This window comes from Miscanthus floridulus, chromosome 5 (assembly GCF_019320115.1).
Source record: "Miscanthus floridulus cultivar M001 chromosome 5, ASM1932011v1, whole genome shotgun sequence".
NCBI classification, from domain to species: domain Eukaryota; kingdom Viridiplantae; phylum Streptophyta; class Magnoliopsida; order Poales; family Poaceae; genus Miscanthus; species Miscanthus floridulus.
Window position 1 is genome coordinate 96,726,820 of NC_089584.1, and position 14,259 is coordinate 96,741,078.

The following is a 14,259-nucleotide window of genomic DNA, read 5'->3' on the forward strand; positions in this document are numbered from 1 at the left end:
TAGAAATATAGAAGCTATAGCTTACTAATCCCCTCCTCTTCCTCTGTTTTTATAGGTAGGGGATGCGCACGGCTAATGGAATTCCAACAATCTCTGCAAGCGAAGGCACCCGTTAAGGCTAGGCCATGTCCCCACAATCTCTAAGGGGATGCCTTCCAAGAAAAACACATAGGGAAACGAGCCACCGAAACCGATGCCTCAGCTTTGCTGAGAAGGAATCCATCCACGCAACCATGAGAACCGTGGGGCCCAATGGCCCAAAACTCGACGTACCATCACCCGAGCGGGTGCAGGCGAGTGGTCTGACACTCAGATCGAGAACTCGGCCTGGCTCACCCTCACAGCAGGTGTAAGCGATAGTGACTCATTCACTATCGACCCTACCCCTACTAGAGTCAGGGGGTATTCGGGAGGGTTGCTAGTCCGACCCTAAAACCTCTGACACTCGGTGTCACGTAAATCTCCCAATGCCTGGACGAGCTCGAAGTACCTTATTTCAGCGGATGTGTGCCCCTTTGTGGGAAACCGGAAAACTGGTTGGCCCATGGCTGTAACTAAAGTACGAGCTCCTGGAATCTAGAAAAAAAAAGTTTTATCACGTGCCCCCGCTGGTCAGGCTTTGTCCTACCGCCCCTATTCATTAAGACACAGACGTTCACTCATTCTACCCGTTACCAGCTCAAAGAGTAATATGCGCAACTACCCATAGTTGCTCACGCATTCGTTACTCGCCCACAGTAATTCCTGGCTCAGGATGCTGTTATATTGGCCTCAGGGCTCCAAGACAATGACCCCAATCTTTCCACTAATGAGGCCCATAAAAATTCAAGATCTGTCACTTAACGGGTGTCGAAGAAAAACATGTTGCACTTAGTGTTGTTAACCAAACGACCAGAATTGGGTCGTCCAAATATCAACTGGCATAGTGACACGCGAAGGAACGGCGGTACAACTACCCCGTCCTCATTATTGTTCTACTACTAGGACTTAATGATGCGCAACATTGATTACACGCCGGAATACCTCAGAACCGACTCCCTGAGTACCGCGGTGCTACCACCCAACCACGGCGCTTGCGGGTGTCCTGGAAGCCACGCTTCCGATTATCGAGTGCCACCACCCGAACGTGACATTGACAACATCCCAAGGGCTACGCCCAAGAAACTACATTTCCCAATGTAAGGTGTACCAACCGAGCCAGGCGCTTACAGCTACCAGCGAACTACGTTCCTTGATGTACGGCGTACCGCCACCCCACTCGATGCTTGAAGAAGATTCTTGCTACCCGAGAAATGCTCTTGGCACTTCAACGGCGATATATTGGCTCCCCAAACGCTTGGGTATATCTAGTTGCACTTCTTGAAACTTCGACACTCGAAGATGTTCACCAGTACTTATAGTTTGCAGAATTTGCAAGGGGAATTGAGACGTCCCGAGGACTAAGGCTACGCGCTAGCTTATCATTAAGTCCTACGGGGGCTACTATCAGATATATGGGCCAGGGGTACCTGCACCACCCGTATATATGTGACCACCGCTAGGCTATCGGCTCAGTAGCCACCAAGGAGGAGGCCCACGAGGGCTGACACGATCGACCAACGTGGAGATCAAGGCAGACCAAGGTAGGCGTATCTAGACGATAGCTAGGATCAATCTGTTGCGCATATCGTGTAACAAACTAGGAACTCAATCTGTTAGCCCGATCGCCCTCTCTGTAACCCAACCTCTCCTTCCTATATAAAAGGAGAGTAGGGACCTCGGGCTCAGGATCGACACCATCCGCCGTTCCAATCTACCTCGTAGCCAGGAGCAACAACCCCTGTAATTGAGTATACGAATACAAGAGCAGCAGCACCACTGGAGTAAGGTTTAGCGCGCTACCTCGCCCCGAACCAGTATAAATCCTTATGTCTCGTGTACTACCGTCTGGATCCGTCTACGCGGTCACGTTGCTAGGCATTGCCGGAGCTAAATAATCCGACAGGGTACTTGACTGTTGTGTAGCTTAAAACTTTGAATCTCTATCCATTTTAATTGGAAGACAAAGCTTTTGCTACTTGCATTGCTTTTTAAAAATAAGGTTATAAGGAGGGAAGGAGATCAAGATCTTGATATACATGCAACCATAATAAAATTCAGTGCACTTTACCTCTAGATTATCTTTGTTCCATGTACCCCTCTTTTCAAATACCGGTGAAGATTTTGATCTTGAGGGGAGTCTTAACCCCAAGAGTACTTGCAGCAAAAGGTAGTGGTTTATGTTATCACTTCATCTTGATATATAAAGTTTGTTCACATGTTACTTCCACTCAAAATTGTCATTTTTGTGAGTAAATGTCTAAATCAATCCTTTTTGATGGAGCTCCTAGAGCAACTCTTCTAAATCAATAGAAGTGATTATCTAAAACAAAATGTGAGTAAAAAGATTAGCTTCTCTTCACGCATAGAATCACTTCTATTGATTGATCCTAGGGAATCACTTTCAGTCATATAACCACTCATCCCAAAGAATCATTTCACCTAGAAAATAAAAAATAAGTGAAACTCTACCAAACAAGCCCTATCTTTGACTAACTTTGACACCATCGGGTACCATACCATAGGACTATTTTATCTTCTATAACCCCTATATGTCTTGTGTCTGATAGTTCATATATAGTTATTAACTAACACTCATTTAGTTCTTCCATACGACAATCATTTGTCTTCCCCGGGAGTTCTTTGTTGAGTGTTAGGGTTTCGAGTTTTGACTATATGATATTGGCTAGAGCAACTTCACAAGACTACCAAAAGCTCTACCAATACCAAATGATTATCATTATGAGAGTTTAAGGGCTCTAGTAGATTAGGAAAAGTTGTATCGATTTCTAATTCGTTTGTTATCTATCGAAAGTTTACCCTTCATTTATAGCATGATGATTTTACGTCAAAAGTTGATCCAACAGAAAGAAGAGAGAGAGGGCCAGAGGGTGGTGATGGTGGCCATGGACCGCCTTAGCATTTTGGCTAACAGTATATTGTTGGTATGTAGACACATAAGTTATTTCAACTGTGTAGCTCAAACTTCATTGCTCATTTTAAGATGTAATTTGGGATGTACTTTGTTGACTTTAGCAGTCTCTAGTGTCTCTGATGGGAAAAGGCATAAAAAAAGAAATTACATCTTTAAAAATTACGAAATGGAAAACATTATGCGACTTTAGCACGCGCACTCCATTTCGGAAAGCAAAATGTCTACATCCAATGCCCCCAGTCGCTCATAGAGTAAATAGGGAACACTCCCTCTTCATATCGATCGACTGGAGCACCTTAACAACTTCACCCAGGACAGACACAGGTTCGTGGGCGCCCTTTATACCTACCAGCTCAGCCAGCGCCTCAATCTTTCTCGCAAAGGCCTCTTGACAGAGAAACGCATCGAAGCTATCCGCTTCGTCCTCGGACTCCTCTGCCACCTGAACACCAGACGTGAATGCGTCCGACACGGTGTCTGGATCACTGGTTTCCGCAGGAACACTCCGGGCCATCACCGTGTCTCTGGTTGCGAGGCCGGCGCGAGACAGCCGTGTCCGGTGAAGCGCCTCCAAGCCCATGGCCTGGGTGCCAAGCGGAACGCCGGTGTGTTCGGCTGCCGGGGGTGGACTGAAGCATCGGAGGCCCGCGCCGGAGAGGTCGAAGACGATGTACTGCGGCGGCGGCGGCTGCACCACGGCGGATTCCATTTCTGCTGCTCTGTTCGCCTATACAGAGGACGTAGAAGGCAGCCGGTTTGTCAGCTTATTTTGTTCTACTAGCTTCTACTGTTCTACAAGGAAAAGAAATAAAAAAAATACAGGGTTGAGTGTAGTGTAAGATCATCGGCTAAGAAGGGGAAATCATGATGGGGGGAAAGGATAAGTGGTTACCTGTCTATCAGCGTTTAGATAGGACCTTGGATTTGTGTGGGTGCAGTGCTGAGGATCACAGGTGCAGTGCTCTGGTGTGTGTAATGCGAATTCTTGGCCCCTTATAAATAGAGCTAGTGCTAGTGCTAGTCTCAAGCGCGTGATGATTTGACTTGCAGATAAACAAGCATTTGCCATGCATGTTCGATCGGCGTGGCAACTTGATGAAACACTGAGGTTAAGGTCTGCTAAAGCGCTTTTGGACGAACCGGCCGGTAAAAGTTGTGTCAGGATGCTATGCTACTGCCCGTAGCTTCCGGCAAACATGCTCCCCGTCGTGAGGCTTTCTGCTTGATCTGGACTCCCAGGATTGCCAATACTAGGCCCTACCACAAATGCCCAGACAAGCACTCTTTTGAAAGGGTGTTACGACACTCTTTCGCAGCAAAAGCGTTCGGCGCTGTGTTTGGTATAATCGATTCCGTTTTCGCTTAACCTGCAAGGCGAACTGACACGTCACACGTGCATATCAAGTTACATGAACTGATCATCTCTCTTTTTTTTTTCTTCCTGATTGATGATCCTTTGTTCATGAAGAGGAGCTCATGTACTACTACTACTGCTGTGTGCTGTCTTTGGCTAACAAATACTAGCATCGTCTCTGTAAACTCTCCGCTAAGCTGACAGGCTGAAAGATCATGCTGTAATGGTTGAGTTCACCATTTCTCTCTTGGCAAAGTTCCAATGTGGTTAAAGTTAAGCTTCCTTGATCTCGGCGGATGGTAATCTGGCACAAGCCATCTGTGCAATGATGACGATTAGTGGAAGGCGTGCGTGGGGCCGATCGGCGAAAAGTACAGCGGCTCGTGTTTACCAAAGCCTGGCCTGCACGTCGGCCGCGAGACCCGGAATTCGGGGTCGCGCGTGCACACGACCGCGGCGTAGTGCGCGCGTGCGCGCCCGTGGCGGGGTTGGGGGAGCTAGGAGCTCCCGTAGTCCCGTCACCCGTGGCCTCTGCCGGGCCGGCAGGAGAAAGCGTGACATACTGGTTTCGATCGGCTTACCTCATATTCGACTTGTTCAGCTTATTTTTTCAGCCGGAACCACGTTTTTCTTTCACAATAATTCAGCCAGAACAGTGTTTTTCAGCCAGTTTCAGCCAAGTTTCAGACCAGCGAACGGGGCCACTGTGTACTGCCGTGGCAGGGTTTGCAGGTTGTGTATGCTGGTGCGGTAATTATCCCTATCTCCGTTCTGTCCCGATGGACCCGCCCACGGAACGACTCGGGCTGACTCGGCGTTGCGGCTGCGGTAATTCTCACTCCGCCTCCCTCATCCTCATCCACTCCCGCTCCGTAAGCTCACTCTGTCACTCGCTCTCTCATCCTTACCCCCGGTGTGGCGCCCTCCCCTACACCCCGGCGAGGGGCGCGGTGCCCTCCCCCACCACGGGCGAGGCGAGGCACAGCGCGGCGTCCTCCCCCCCACACCCCAGTGTCCCCCTGGCGTCCTCCCCCCACCACGGCGTCCTCCCCCACTGGGATCCCTCAACCCGGCGCGGCGCTCTCCCCTACCCCGGCGTGGCATCCTCCCCACCCCCGGTGACACACTCTCTGATGAGGACATCACTCCTTCGGATGTACTCGTTGATCTTCCAACTGTTATGCAAGGTCCAATGACCCGAGTTCGAATGCGTCAACTCAATTTAGAGGTGAGCTCGTTCTTAAGCGATTATTTTCATACTTTTGAGAATATACTACTACCAAATGATGTTATCTTATTTAGGAACATAGGAGAGGATCATGAGAAACTTGGAGAAAGGTATAGAGGTGGAGAAGACTAGCAAGGACGACCAACACAAGCTGGAGGCCCAGTCCAACTGAAGTTGTAGCCTATTCTCGGGTTCCAGGACCAGTCTGTCATAAAACTGGTCACACGGGCGCGTCCGGGCTCTGTTTTCGACGATCCACATATGGATGGAAAGCTAATTAGATAAGGAAGCTAATGTAAGTGGTCTCACGTTAAAAGCCCTTCGGAATCAACAGGAATCGTCGAAATAAATCAGCGTCCAGAATCTGTCGGGGTGCTGCGACACCGTCTTTTGGTCCGTTGGACCGTGTATCGTGTTTGGGCCCATTAGGGGGCGCGTCCAGGGGTCTTTGCACGACCCTAGAGTCTTCATAAACAGCCGCCACCCCTCCATTATGGTTTGGGTTTTGCTTAGATTAATCTGTCAAGAACAGTTTCGCCGTTCATCGGTTTGTGAGACCCCAACATCGTGAGACTAATCATTCATCTGTAATTTGGTTGTTTTCTTTCTTGTTCTTGCTTGTGTTCTTCGTTGCGTAGGCAGGGGTTAGCCTTCTTGGCGAGGTCAACCGGATCCGTGTCTCGGTTGATAACCAGAGGAGTTATGGTGCTAAGATTGCAGGGTTCGATCTTTCGATCTGAAGCCAGATCGGTGTGTCATTCTTCGCCACAACGATAGTTACCTCTACCTGACGGAAGATCGGGATCCCCGTCCCTATTACTCTCTCACCCCCGGCGACCGAGCTCCTCCCACCCGACGGCCATGGCGCTCCCTGCGCTAGGATCTCTCTCCCCACCCTATGTTGCAATTGTATGTTTCAATTGTTTCAGAAGGCTTAGAGATATGTTATAGTTGAATCATATGGATGTTATAAAATTAGATCGGGGGATGTTGCAATTGTTTTCAGGGGCATATTGCAATAGCATGTTTCGAGTGTTTTAGATGTTTCAAAGAGATGTTTCATCTGTGTTTTTCGAACGCATGTTGCAATTGTGTTTATGTGGATGTTGCATGTGTTTTATTCGGATGTTGCATATTGTTGCAATGGTTTTCAAGTGTGTTTCAGGTGTGTTTTTTAAGTGTTTCAGAAGCATGTTTTAAGTGTTTTCTATGTTGTAATTGTTGCATCTCGATGTTTTAAAAGTAGATCGGAGGTATTTGCACATGTTGCAATAGCGTCCGTGGCTAGTGGATAGCTGCTTGTCGCAGGGCTTCAGCTCCTAGCTTGCGCGGCGCACCTCGCACTCTCCTCTCCCTCCCCTGCCTTCCCTTCCCTTCACTCCATCTCGCCGCAACAGTTTGAGCTCATCCTCGATGTGGAGTTCAGCGGCGTTGCAGCGAGATGGGACACGGAGCGGGGGCATGGTACGATACGGGCGGTGGTGCTGCATCCGTACGCTGGGTGCTAGCGTGGGATGGACGCTGGTGTGGCGCGCTAGTGCGGGATGGACGCTGGGCGAAGCTCATCTCCGTATTTGCGGGCGGGGCACAGCAGCCTACCCGGGCGTCCAGACGCGTGCTGTGCGCCGGATGTCTAGGCGCTGGGTACTCCGACGCTTGTGTATTACTACAGTAGAATATACTACTACGTTGCCTATACCAGCATGTGCCATCGTACATCGGATCTAGGATACAAAACAACCGCTAAGGACATGTTTGGATGGCTGGTTTTGGCCTAAATACCATTGTAAAATACAGACTTGTAAAATTATATGACAGAATTAGAAAATACTGTTTGGATGGTTGGTTCAACTACTAAAATTACGGGTGTTTCAGCCGGTTACAAGCGGAAAAATATAATTTTCTCACCAGACAACAATATTTTTCCAAAAAAATGTCGGGCGCGCTGGACCGTCCACCACTACCATGTGCTTCTTCGACCTCTTGATTCCTGAGCGCCGTGGCGTCACGGCAAACGCAACTCCAGCGTGCCACGGAGATCGAGCTCTCCACGGCTCCACCCTCACCTTCGCCACACGCGCCGCCACAGGAGCCGTCCTCGGCCCCATGCCCATGTCGCCGCGTGCGCCGCGATGCCGCCACCGGAGCCGTCCTCGGCGGCGCCATGTCCATGGCGGCCAACATAGGTCGGAGACCACCAACACTGCACCCTCTAAGCTCCCACTGGGGGACTCAAGTGTCATCCATTCAGCGCCACCGCACCGGCGCGAGATCGAGGTTGTTGTATGCCCCATAATTTTGATCAAAATTAGAGAAAATTGATTTAGGACAAAGCTAAAGTAAAACATAATTTGGAATGGGAGGAATATTTGGGTTTTGGACTATCAAAACAGGATGTTCTTCTTGAGAGATGAGTAGACAGCAAATGACCAAAAGATTCAACGAATATGTGTAGTTCATGCACGCTCTCATCATTTAACGTACCCTCATGCATTACTAGATTATAAATGATTATCTCTATATAAATAAATTATTAATACTAGTAGTTGAAGGTCTGGTCCATCCGGGGGGGGGGGGGGGGGGGGGGGGGGGGGGGGGGGCATGGCCCCTGGCCCCTGATAGCCCCCCTTCCCTCCTCCACTGATGAGGGATGACAATGGTCGCTTGGGTCCGCAAGAAAAGTGGTCACTTCGACTTCTTGATATCAATATGACTAGCAAAGATCCTTGAGATTAGGAGACTTCGGTTGAATACCTGGTTGAATAACATGTGTTTGAAACTCCGAGACAAAAGAGAAGCATGGTGCCATATGCCTTCCTGTGTCTTCATTCATATGAATTCATGAGCCACACAAAAATCAGCAATTGCAAGATGACGGGAGTCCACCAAATGGAAATGGAAACTTGGTAGAAGAAATATATCTAAGTAAATTTTTGAAACATATTTACAAAGTACATCAAATATTAGTTTTTTTAATCTTGAAAATAGTGGATTACATTTAAGGTTTCACTCACTAGAAGAATCCACATCTGGTAGTCAAGAACACAAGCATACTAGTAAAATACATCAGAAATTATTATGTTATCATAAAAAAACATGTACCACGTCACACCAACCGAAATAATGAGTTATGTTCCACGTTTCTTGGGTCCTACTCGAACCATTTAATTTTCGAAGAAGATCACATAACAAGTAGGGGCAAATCTAGGGCACTGAGTAGGTGGGCTTAAGCCCCCTGCACCTGGATTGAATATGATCGAATTTCACAAATTTATTTTTTGCGAACCCAGCTATGCTGGGATGAAACAGATCTAAAAGTTTCCAGCGTTCTCCGTAGATATAAAATTTGCCTTGTTTTGAGTCTGGATGCAAAAGTTTTTTTTTTTGAGGAAAACAGGAGAGGTGCGCCCCCTACCTTGTTTTTATTGAACAAGGAAACAATCCTTACAATGTTAATCAAGAGACAAATGTAGGCAGTCTGAATCAAGGTTTTATGTGGACTCAAGATGCAAACTGATTCGTGATACAGGATGGCGACGTGGGGAGGGATCAACACAAACTAGAAAAGAACATGATCTAAACCATAAAAAAGATCTTAGCCTAGGACATACTCAACACGACGGACTCTGAAACTAAATTATGCAAAGGCAATTAGGAAACATTAAGTGGTATTGTGCTTAGGACCTCGGCTGCCTTTGCATGTGTTCTAGCGTGCTATGTCACACAGTGTTAGGTATTGGGGTTTTAGAGGATGATCACCCGACCAAATATCTTTCTAGAGCTTGGTTTAATTTTATCCTATAATCTAAAAACACCTAGACTCAAAAAGGTTTCTTTAACAATCATGAGGCTCAGGCAAAAATAAGAATTGTCTGTCTTCCTACAAACTTTTAAAGGACATTTGTCCTCAACATCTTTGTTTCTTAAAAGCTCATGCACAAGCATAATCTGCAATTAAGTATGGATACGTCTTTTGCAGTCCTAAATATCCATACTTAGATATCCTCTAAACACAATCTGCAATTAAGTATGGATATTGATTTCCTCTTAAAAGGAACAACATTTCAGAAGAAGAGCCGCCCGTGTAGACGAATGCTATTATTTTTTTCGTGGTGCATGGCAACGAGGGATGGATCCATCCATTCCACTCCCGTGTGAAGGTTGGTTTACCTAATGCTCTGGCCTTGCGCACCTAAAATCTCCTCCCCCTTGCACCTGTTCCGGTCAAAGCGGCCTTCTTGAGAGCGCACAGGCATGTGGAATCAGTGAGCTACCACGGCAGCAACTGCTCCTCCTTGCCCTCAATTCACTTCACTCCATGCACATCTCCCGCGCTTGTAAAAAGTAGAAACCCCGGTCAGGTTCTGTGCTGCGATTGTGCAAGCACGCGTGGTTGGTTAATCTTCACTAATTATATTATACTCCTGTGTCTGGGAACTCTAGTCTAGAATTGTAGATAGCTTCAGATGCTTCCGGTGGCAGGGACAGGAGTCCAGTTTAATTAAGTGTTGACTCGGCCTAATCTAATTGCATGATATGCGTCCTTGCAATTAATTGGTTTCTGGACGAACTAGGTTAATCCGGAGCTAGGAGTATGTTATGTACACACAGCAGCAGAGCACAGTGCTAGTAGACTGTTTCAGCCCTGCAAACCCGCGACATGATCTTTCTTCCTGGTCTGTCGCCCGGCCAGACCGTGGCATACCACTGTTCTTTTTTTTTTCACCGTTGACCATGGTGTTACTTACTGATAAGTGATACCCTAACTGCTACTGCATGTATTATATTACCAGTGTAATATTCTTTACGGCCACGAGCCCGTAGTCGGGTTATTTTTGTAACCATGACGTATGTGTAATGTAGTATGTACGTGACAGGCACGACCCCACGTCCGCACGAGTCAAAACGAACACGAGGCGAACAGTGGCAGGTTTCTCCCCCTGATTAGCAGTGTCATTATATTTTATTGAAGTAAAGAAATTGTGTGATTCTGGACACAGGGAGGGAGCCGTTGCCATAGCATTTATTTTCCCTCCAAGAAGCAACCAACCCGAACTACTCCTACACTCCCCTAACGCTTCTGGTGAGAAAAAAGGGGGCGCACCGCGCACGTACTCCTCCTCCAGTCTTCCCCCCTGCAGATGCCAAACCCAATACGTACAACCATCGCTCAATCGCGAGATTTTGTGATAAAATAGGAACCGGAGTCCAGCCTCTTTATATGCATGGCCACCGCTACCGTTCCATGATCTTGTGTTCCTGCATCGGTCGGCCCTCGGCGCATCAGCACTGCGATCCCCATCCCCTTCGATCGGTTACCAAGGAGGCAGGGGCCTGTTCGCCCGTCTCCGGTGCCTGTGCAAGGAGGAGGAAGATGCAGGAGGCGACGTCTCCGCTGCCGGCGCTGAGCAACGGCTACCAGCCGCTCCCGGCGCTGTACCTGGGGTTCCTGGCCATATGGGCGGCCTCTGGCTTCTCCTGGGCCTTCAGCACATGGAGGAACCGCCATTACCAGGTACTGCCATAGGCTATCATCGTCCCAGAATTTTCATTTGACATGTTTTCATTTGTTTGTTTGTGGTTTGCCAATTACTGGTTCTTACGAAAACTTCTGAAAGTTTGTTCTGAAGAAAGCAAGTGAACCTAGTACAATGGAAGAATCGGATGTTGTGGAAATCCCGTTGGGAATGTCTGTCAGTCTTAGTTGCCAGGACGTGATAGTGCGGTTCCCATGCAGTAATCTTGTTTCCTTTGCGCAGGCGAATAACCTACAATGGATCCTGTCCCTGGTCCCGCTGATCAAGGCGCTCCAAATGGCACTCTCATTCCTGTTCTGGTGAGCACTCCGTCTGACGCTCGCATTTCAGTTTGTTCAACGTATCTGTCCCTGAACACCTGTAAACTGGCCCTGCTATGCTGCGGCTGGTTACCCAGATCCTTTTTTGCGAAATCTTAGCGAGTGATGCTGAATCGATACGTATGCTGCCCCAGGTACTCGTGCGTGCACCTTCAGACATGCTCGCTGTGGATGTCGTTCGGCGCGTACGTAACGGGGATCCTCTTCCAGACGGCCTCCTTCGTCTCCTTCGTGCTCATCTCCCACGGCTACTGCATCATGTGCGAGCGCCTCTCCATCCGGGAGAGACGAACCACGGCCGCTCTCGGGTGCCTTCTGTACCTGAGCCTCATCGGCTACAAGGCTGCAGTTCCCTATTTCACAGTAAGTACTCGCTGAACCCGATTCTGCCTTAATATTGCAACAATTTGCCTGAACTTGTGTAGGAATGCTCGGTTGCTGTTTTTAAAAATGTTCCTGTGACTTGGTACATGCAGGTCATTCTTCTGATCAACTATTTCGCGTCATTTTACATCATATTCCGGCGTACATCCCAGAACCTTATAGTTCTACAGGAGCAGCTCAGTTTCATAGAAGAGGAAGACATTCATTCGTTGCACGGCGCGCTGAACACAAAGTATACAATGTTCAAGTAAAGCCCATCTTCCAAACTGTTTCATTTCTGAATGCCTCTTGAAAGCATTTTCCTGGCCCAAAACTCCTAGAATTGCTATGTTCTTAAGCTCCGCCTCACGTTTTTCTTCAGGAGATTTCAGGGAACGATGCAGGTGGCGGCAGTGGCATTCATCATGGTATGAGACCTAGCAGCACACAGCACTCTTCAGTTGAGATGATCAGCTCGGTTTGGAAGTGCTTCTGAATGACATTGTGATTTCAGGTATACATGAGGGCCGACGACACACCAGATAACTACTGGTTTCGCGTGTTAGTGCGTGAGTGGGTACAGTTCTGCATCTTCATGTACATTGGGTGAGTCAAGATCATTCGCTGACAGTAAGCAAAACAACCTCCTGTGTTCAAAAAAGGGCTGTAAATTCAGTTTCGCTCCCTTTTCTTTTTCAGATGGAACTTCAGAATCCCTGAAGCGTCATTTCATCTGCCTACCATACCCCTTATGAAATCAGCATGGGAGATCACCATGCCTCCTATTTACAGTGTGGTAAGTTTCATCAAGTTTCCTAGCTCTCGCACAGCCCAGTCTGCGCATTAATCAAAGACTGAAACATCTCACAGTGTTCTACCTGACGGAACAGGAGATGGACGCAGCCGATTTCAAAGGTCTAGTCTCGGATCAATGGCATGTTGGAGTGGTGGGCACAAGTGACCTCTCGAAAAATTTGTTCATGCACAACCGCTAATGCATATCGATCTGACGTCTTGCAATTTTGCAGAGGACTGGTTCAGGCTGTTCTGCACAACCGCTACTTGTGCTGGTTCAGAACCCTCGCCCAACGACGGCTTGTCCTTCTGGTAGAGCCTCAAAGTTTCAGTTGGACAGGGACAACCAGGTATAGTTCTGAAACTAGCTTGCTGAAGATCCCATCGACCAACTGGCACGTTACAAAGCTGACGCAAAATAGTGGAATTGGACGGAGAAATACTTGATAGTATTTCTTGCGAAAAAATCGACAATATCCATGGACAAACAGTCAGTTTTCATAGCTTCAACAGTGAATGAACCACCTTTTGGCATCTTAGACTTTTGTTTTCCCCCTCGGAAATACTGAAAAGATGTACATATATAGAAATGGAAAAAAATAGTTTATATATTGGATTGAAAAAACAATCTTATGCGCCAGACAATTAGTGGAAGCAAGATCAACCGAAAGGATGATGTTTCTTTTTTTTATTACATAGTATAATTCAGACACTCACAACGCACGTATACTCACCCCACGATGTTTCTAGATTGACGCAAAGACATGACTGCTGTTTATGTTAGTTTGGGGCGGACAAACTGTTTACAAATAAACATCCTTCCGGTTGATGATGATGATAAACATTTTGTTATCGTGTAGAGTCGATGATAATTTCATCGATCTCAACATCTCTATTTAGTCTCTCCTAGGTACTCGTAGAGTCGTAGGTGTGCGTGCCCATGTCTGTATGTGCACTTCCATTCATGTTTTCTTATATATTTTCTACGACATCTAACCAATCCATGACACCCCTAGCTTGGACATAAGGCTATGGGCTTGGCTTATAACTTACAAGAAGAATCCATGATCTAGTAGTTAAGAACACAAGCATAACAGCGGCATTAGAAATTTTATTAGGTTACTATAAACAAGTACCACAACATACAACCAAATAAAGAAACATGAAGGCTTTCAGGACGCGGAACATAAGTTGTTGCTCTATTCCAAAAACTTTTTGCCCCATTAGAAACGAAATTCAAGGAAAACCACAAAAGCAAGGATAGAGTAGGAGTGGAGGGAGGATGAGCCCCCTTCATCCACATTGGATACACCCCTAACCGTCACCATAAATAGTGAACATAATAACATGCCATGATATTCGAATAAATTAGATCCCACTACTTACTAGAAAAATCAACCATCTAGACAACAATGCAATAATAATATTAAAATATCAGATGTCGTAAAGCCAGAGATAATAGCAAATACATGAGAAACTACTAGCTTGCCTACATAAATATGCACCAGATCACCCAAACCAAGTAATACAAACTACAAGGATCACCGAAACTAATACAAAGCCCTTCACGGCACCTAAATTGCAAAGAAGACCACAATGTTAAGGAGGTGTACGTGGGTCTAGATAGCGCTAGGGGCAGGTGGGATGGT

At 47.1% G+C, this 14,259-nt stretch overlaps 1 protein-coding gene across 1 annotated transcript; it reads left to right on the forward strand.

Moving 5' to 3' along the window:
• The first annotated feature begins 10,913 nt into the window (after positions 1-10,913).
• LOC136452694 (uncharacterized) lies at positions 10,914-13,238 on the forward strand. The gene is made up of 9 exons (XM_066453283.1): positions 10,914-11,110; positions 11,355-11,431; positions 11,587-11,815; positions 11,929-12,083; positions 12,198-12,243; positions 12,330-12,421; positions 12,515-12,611; positions 12,706-12,762; positions 12,844-13,238. Exons 1-9 carry the CDS (start codon positions 10,970-10,972, stop codon positions 12,964-12,966), a joined length of 1,017 nt encoding a protein of 338 aa, XP_066309380.1. The 5' UTR covers positions 10,914-10,969; the 3' UTR covers positions 12,967-13,238.
• Positions 13,239-14,259: the final 1,021 nt, after the last annotated feature.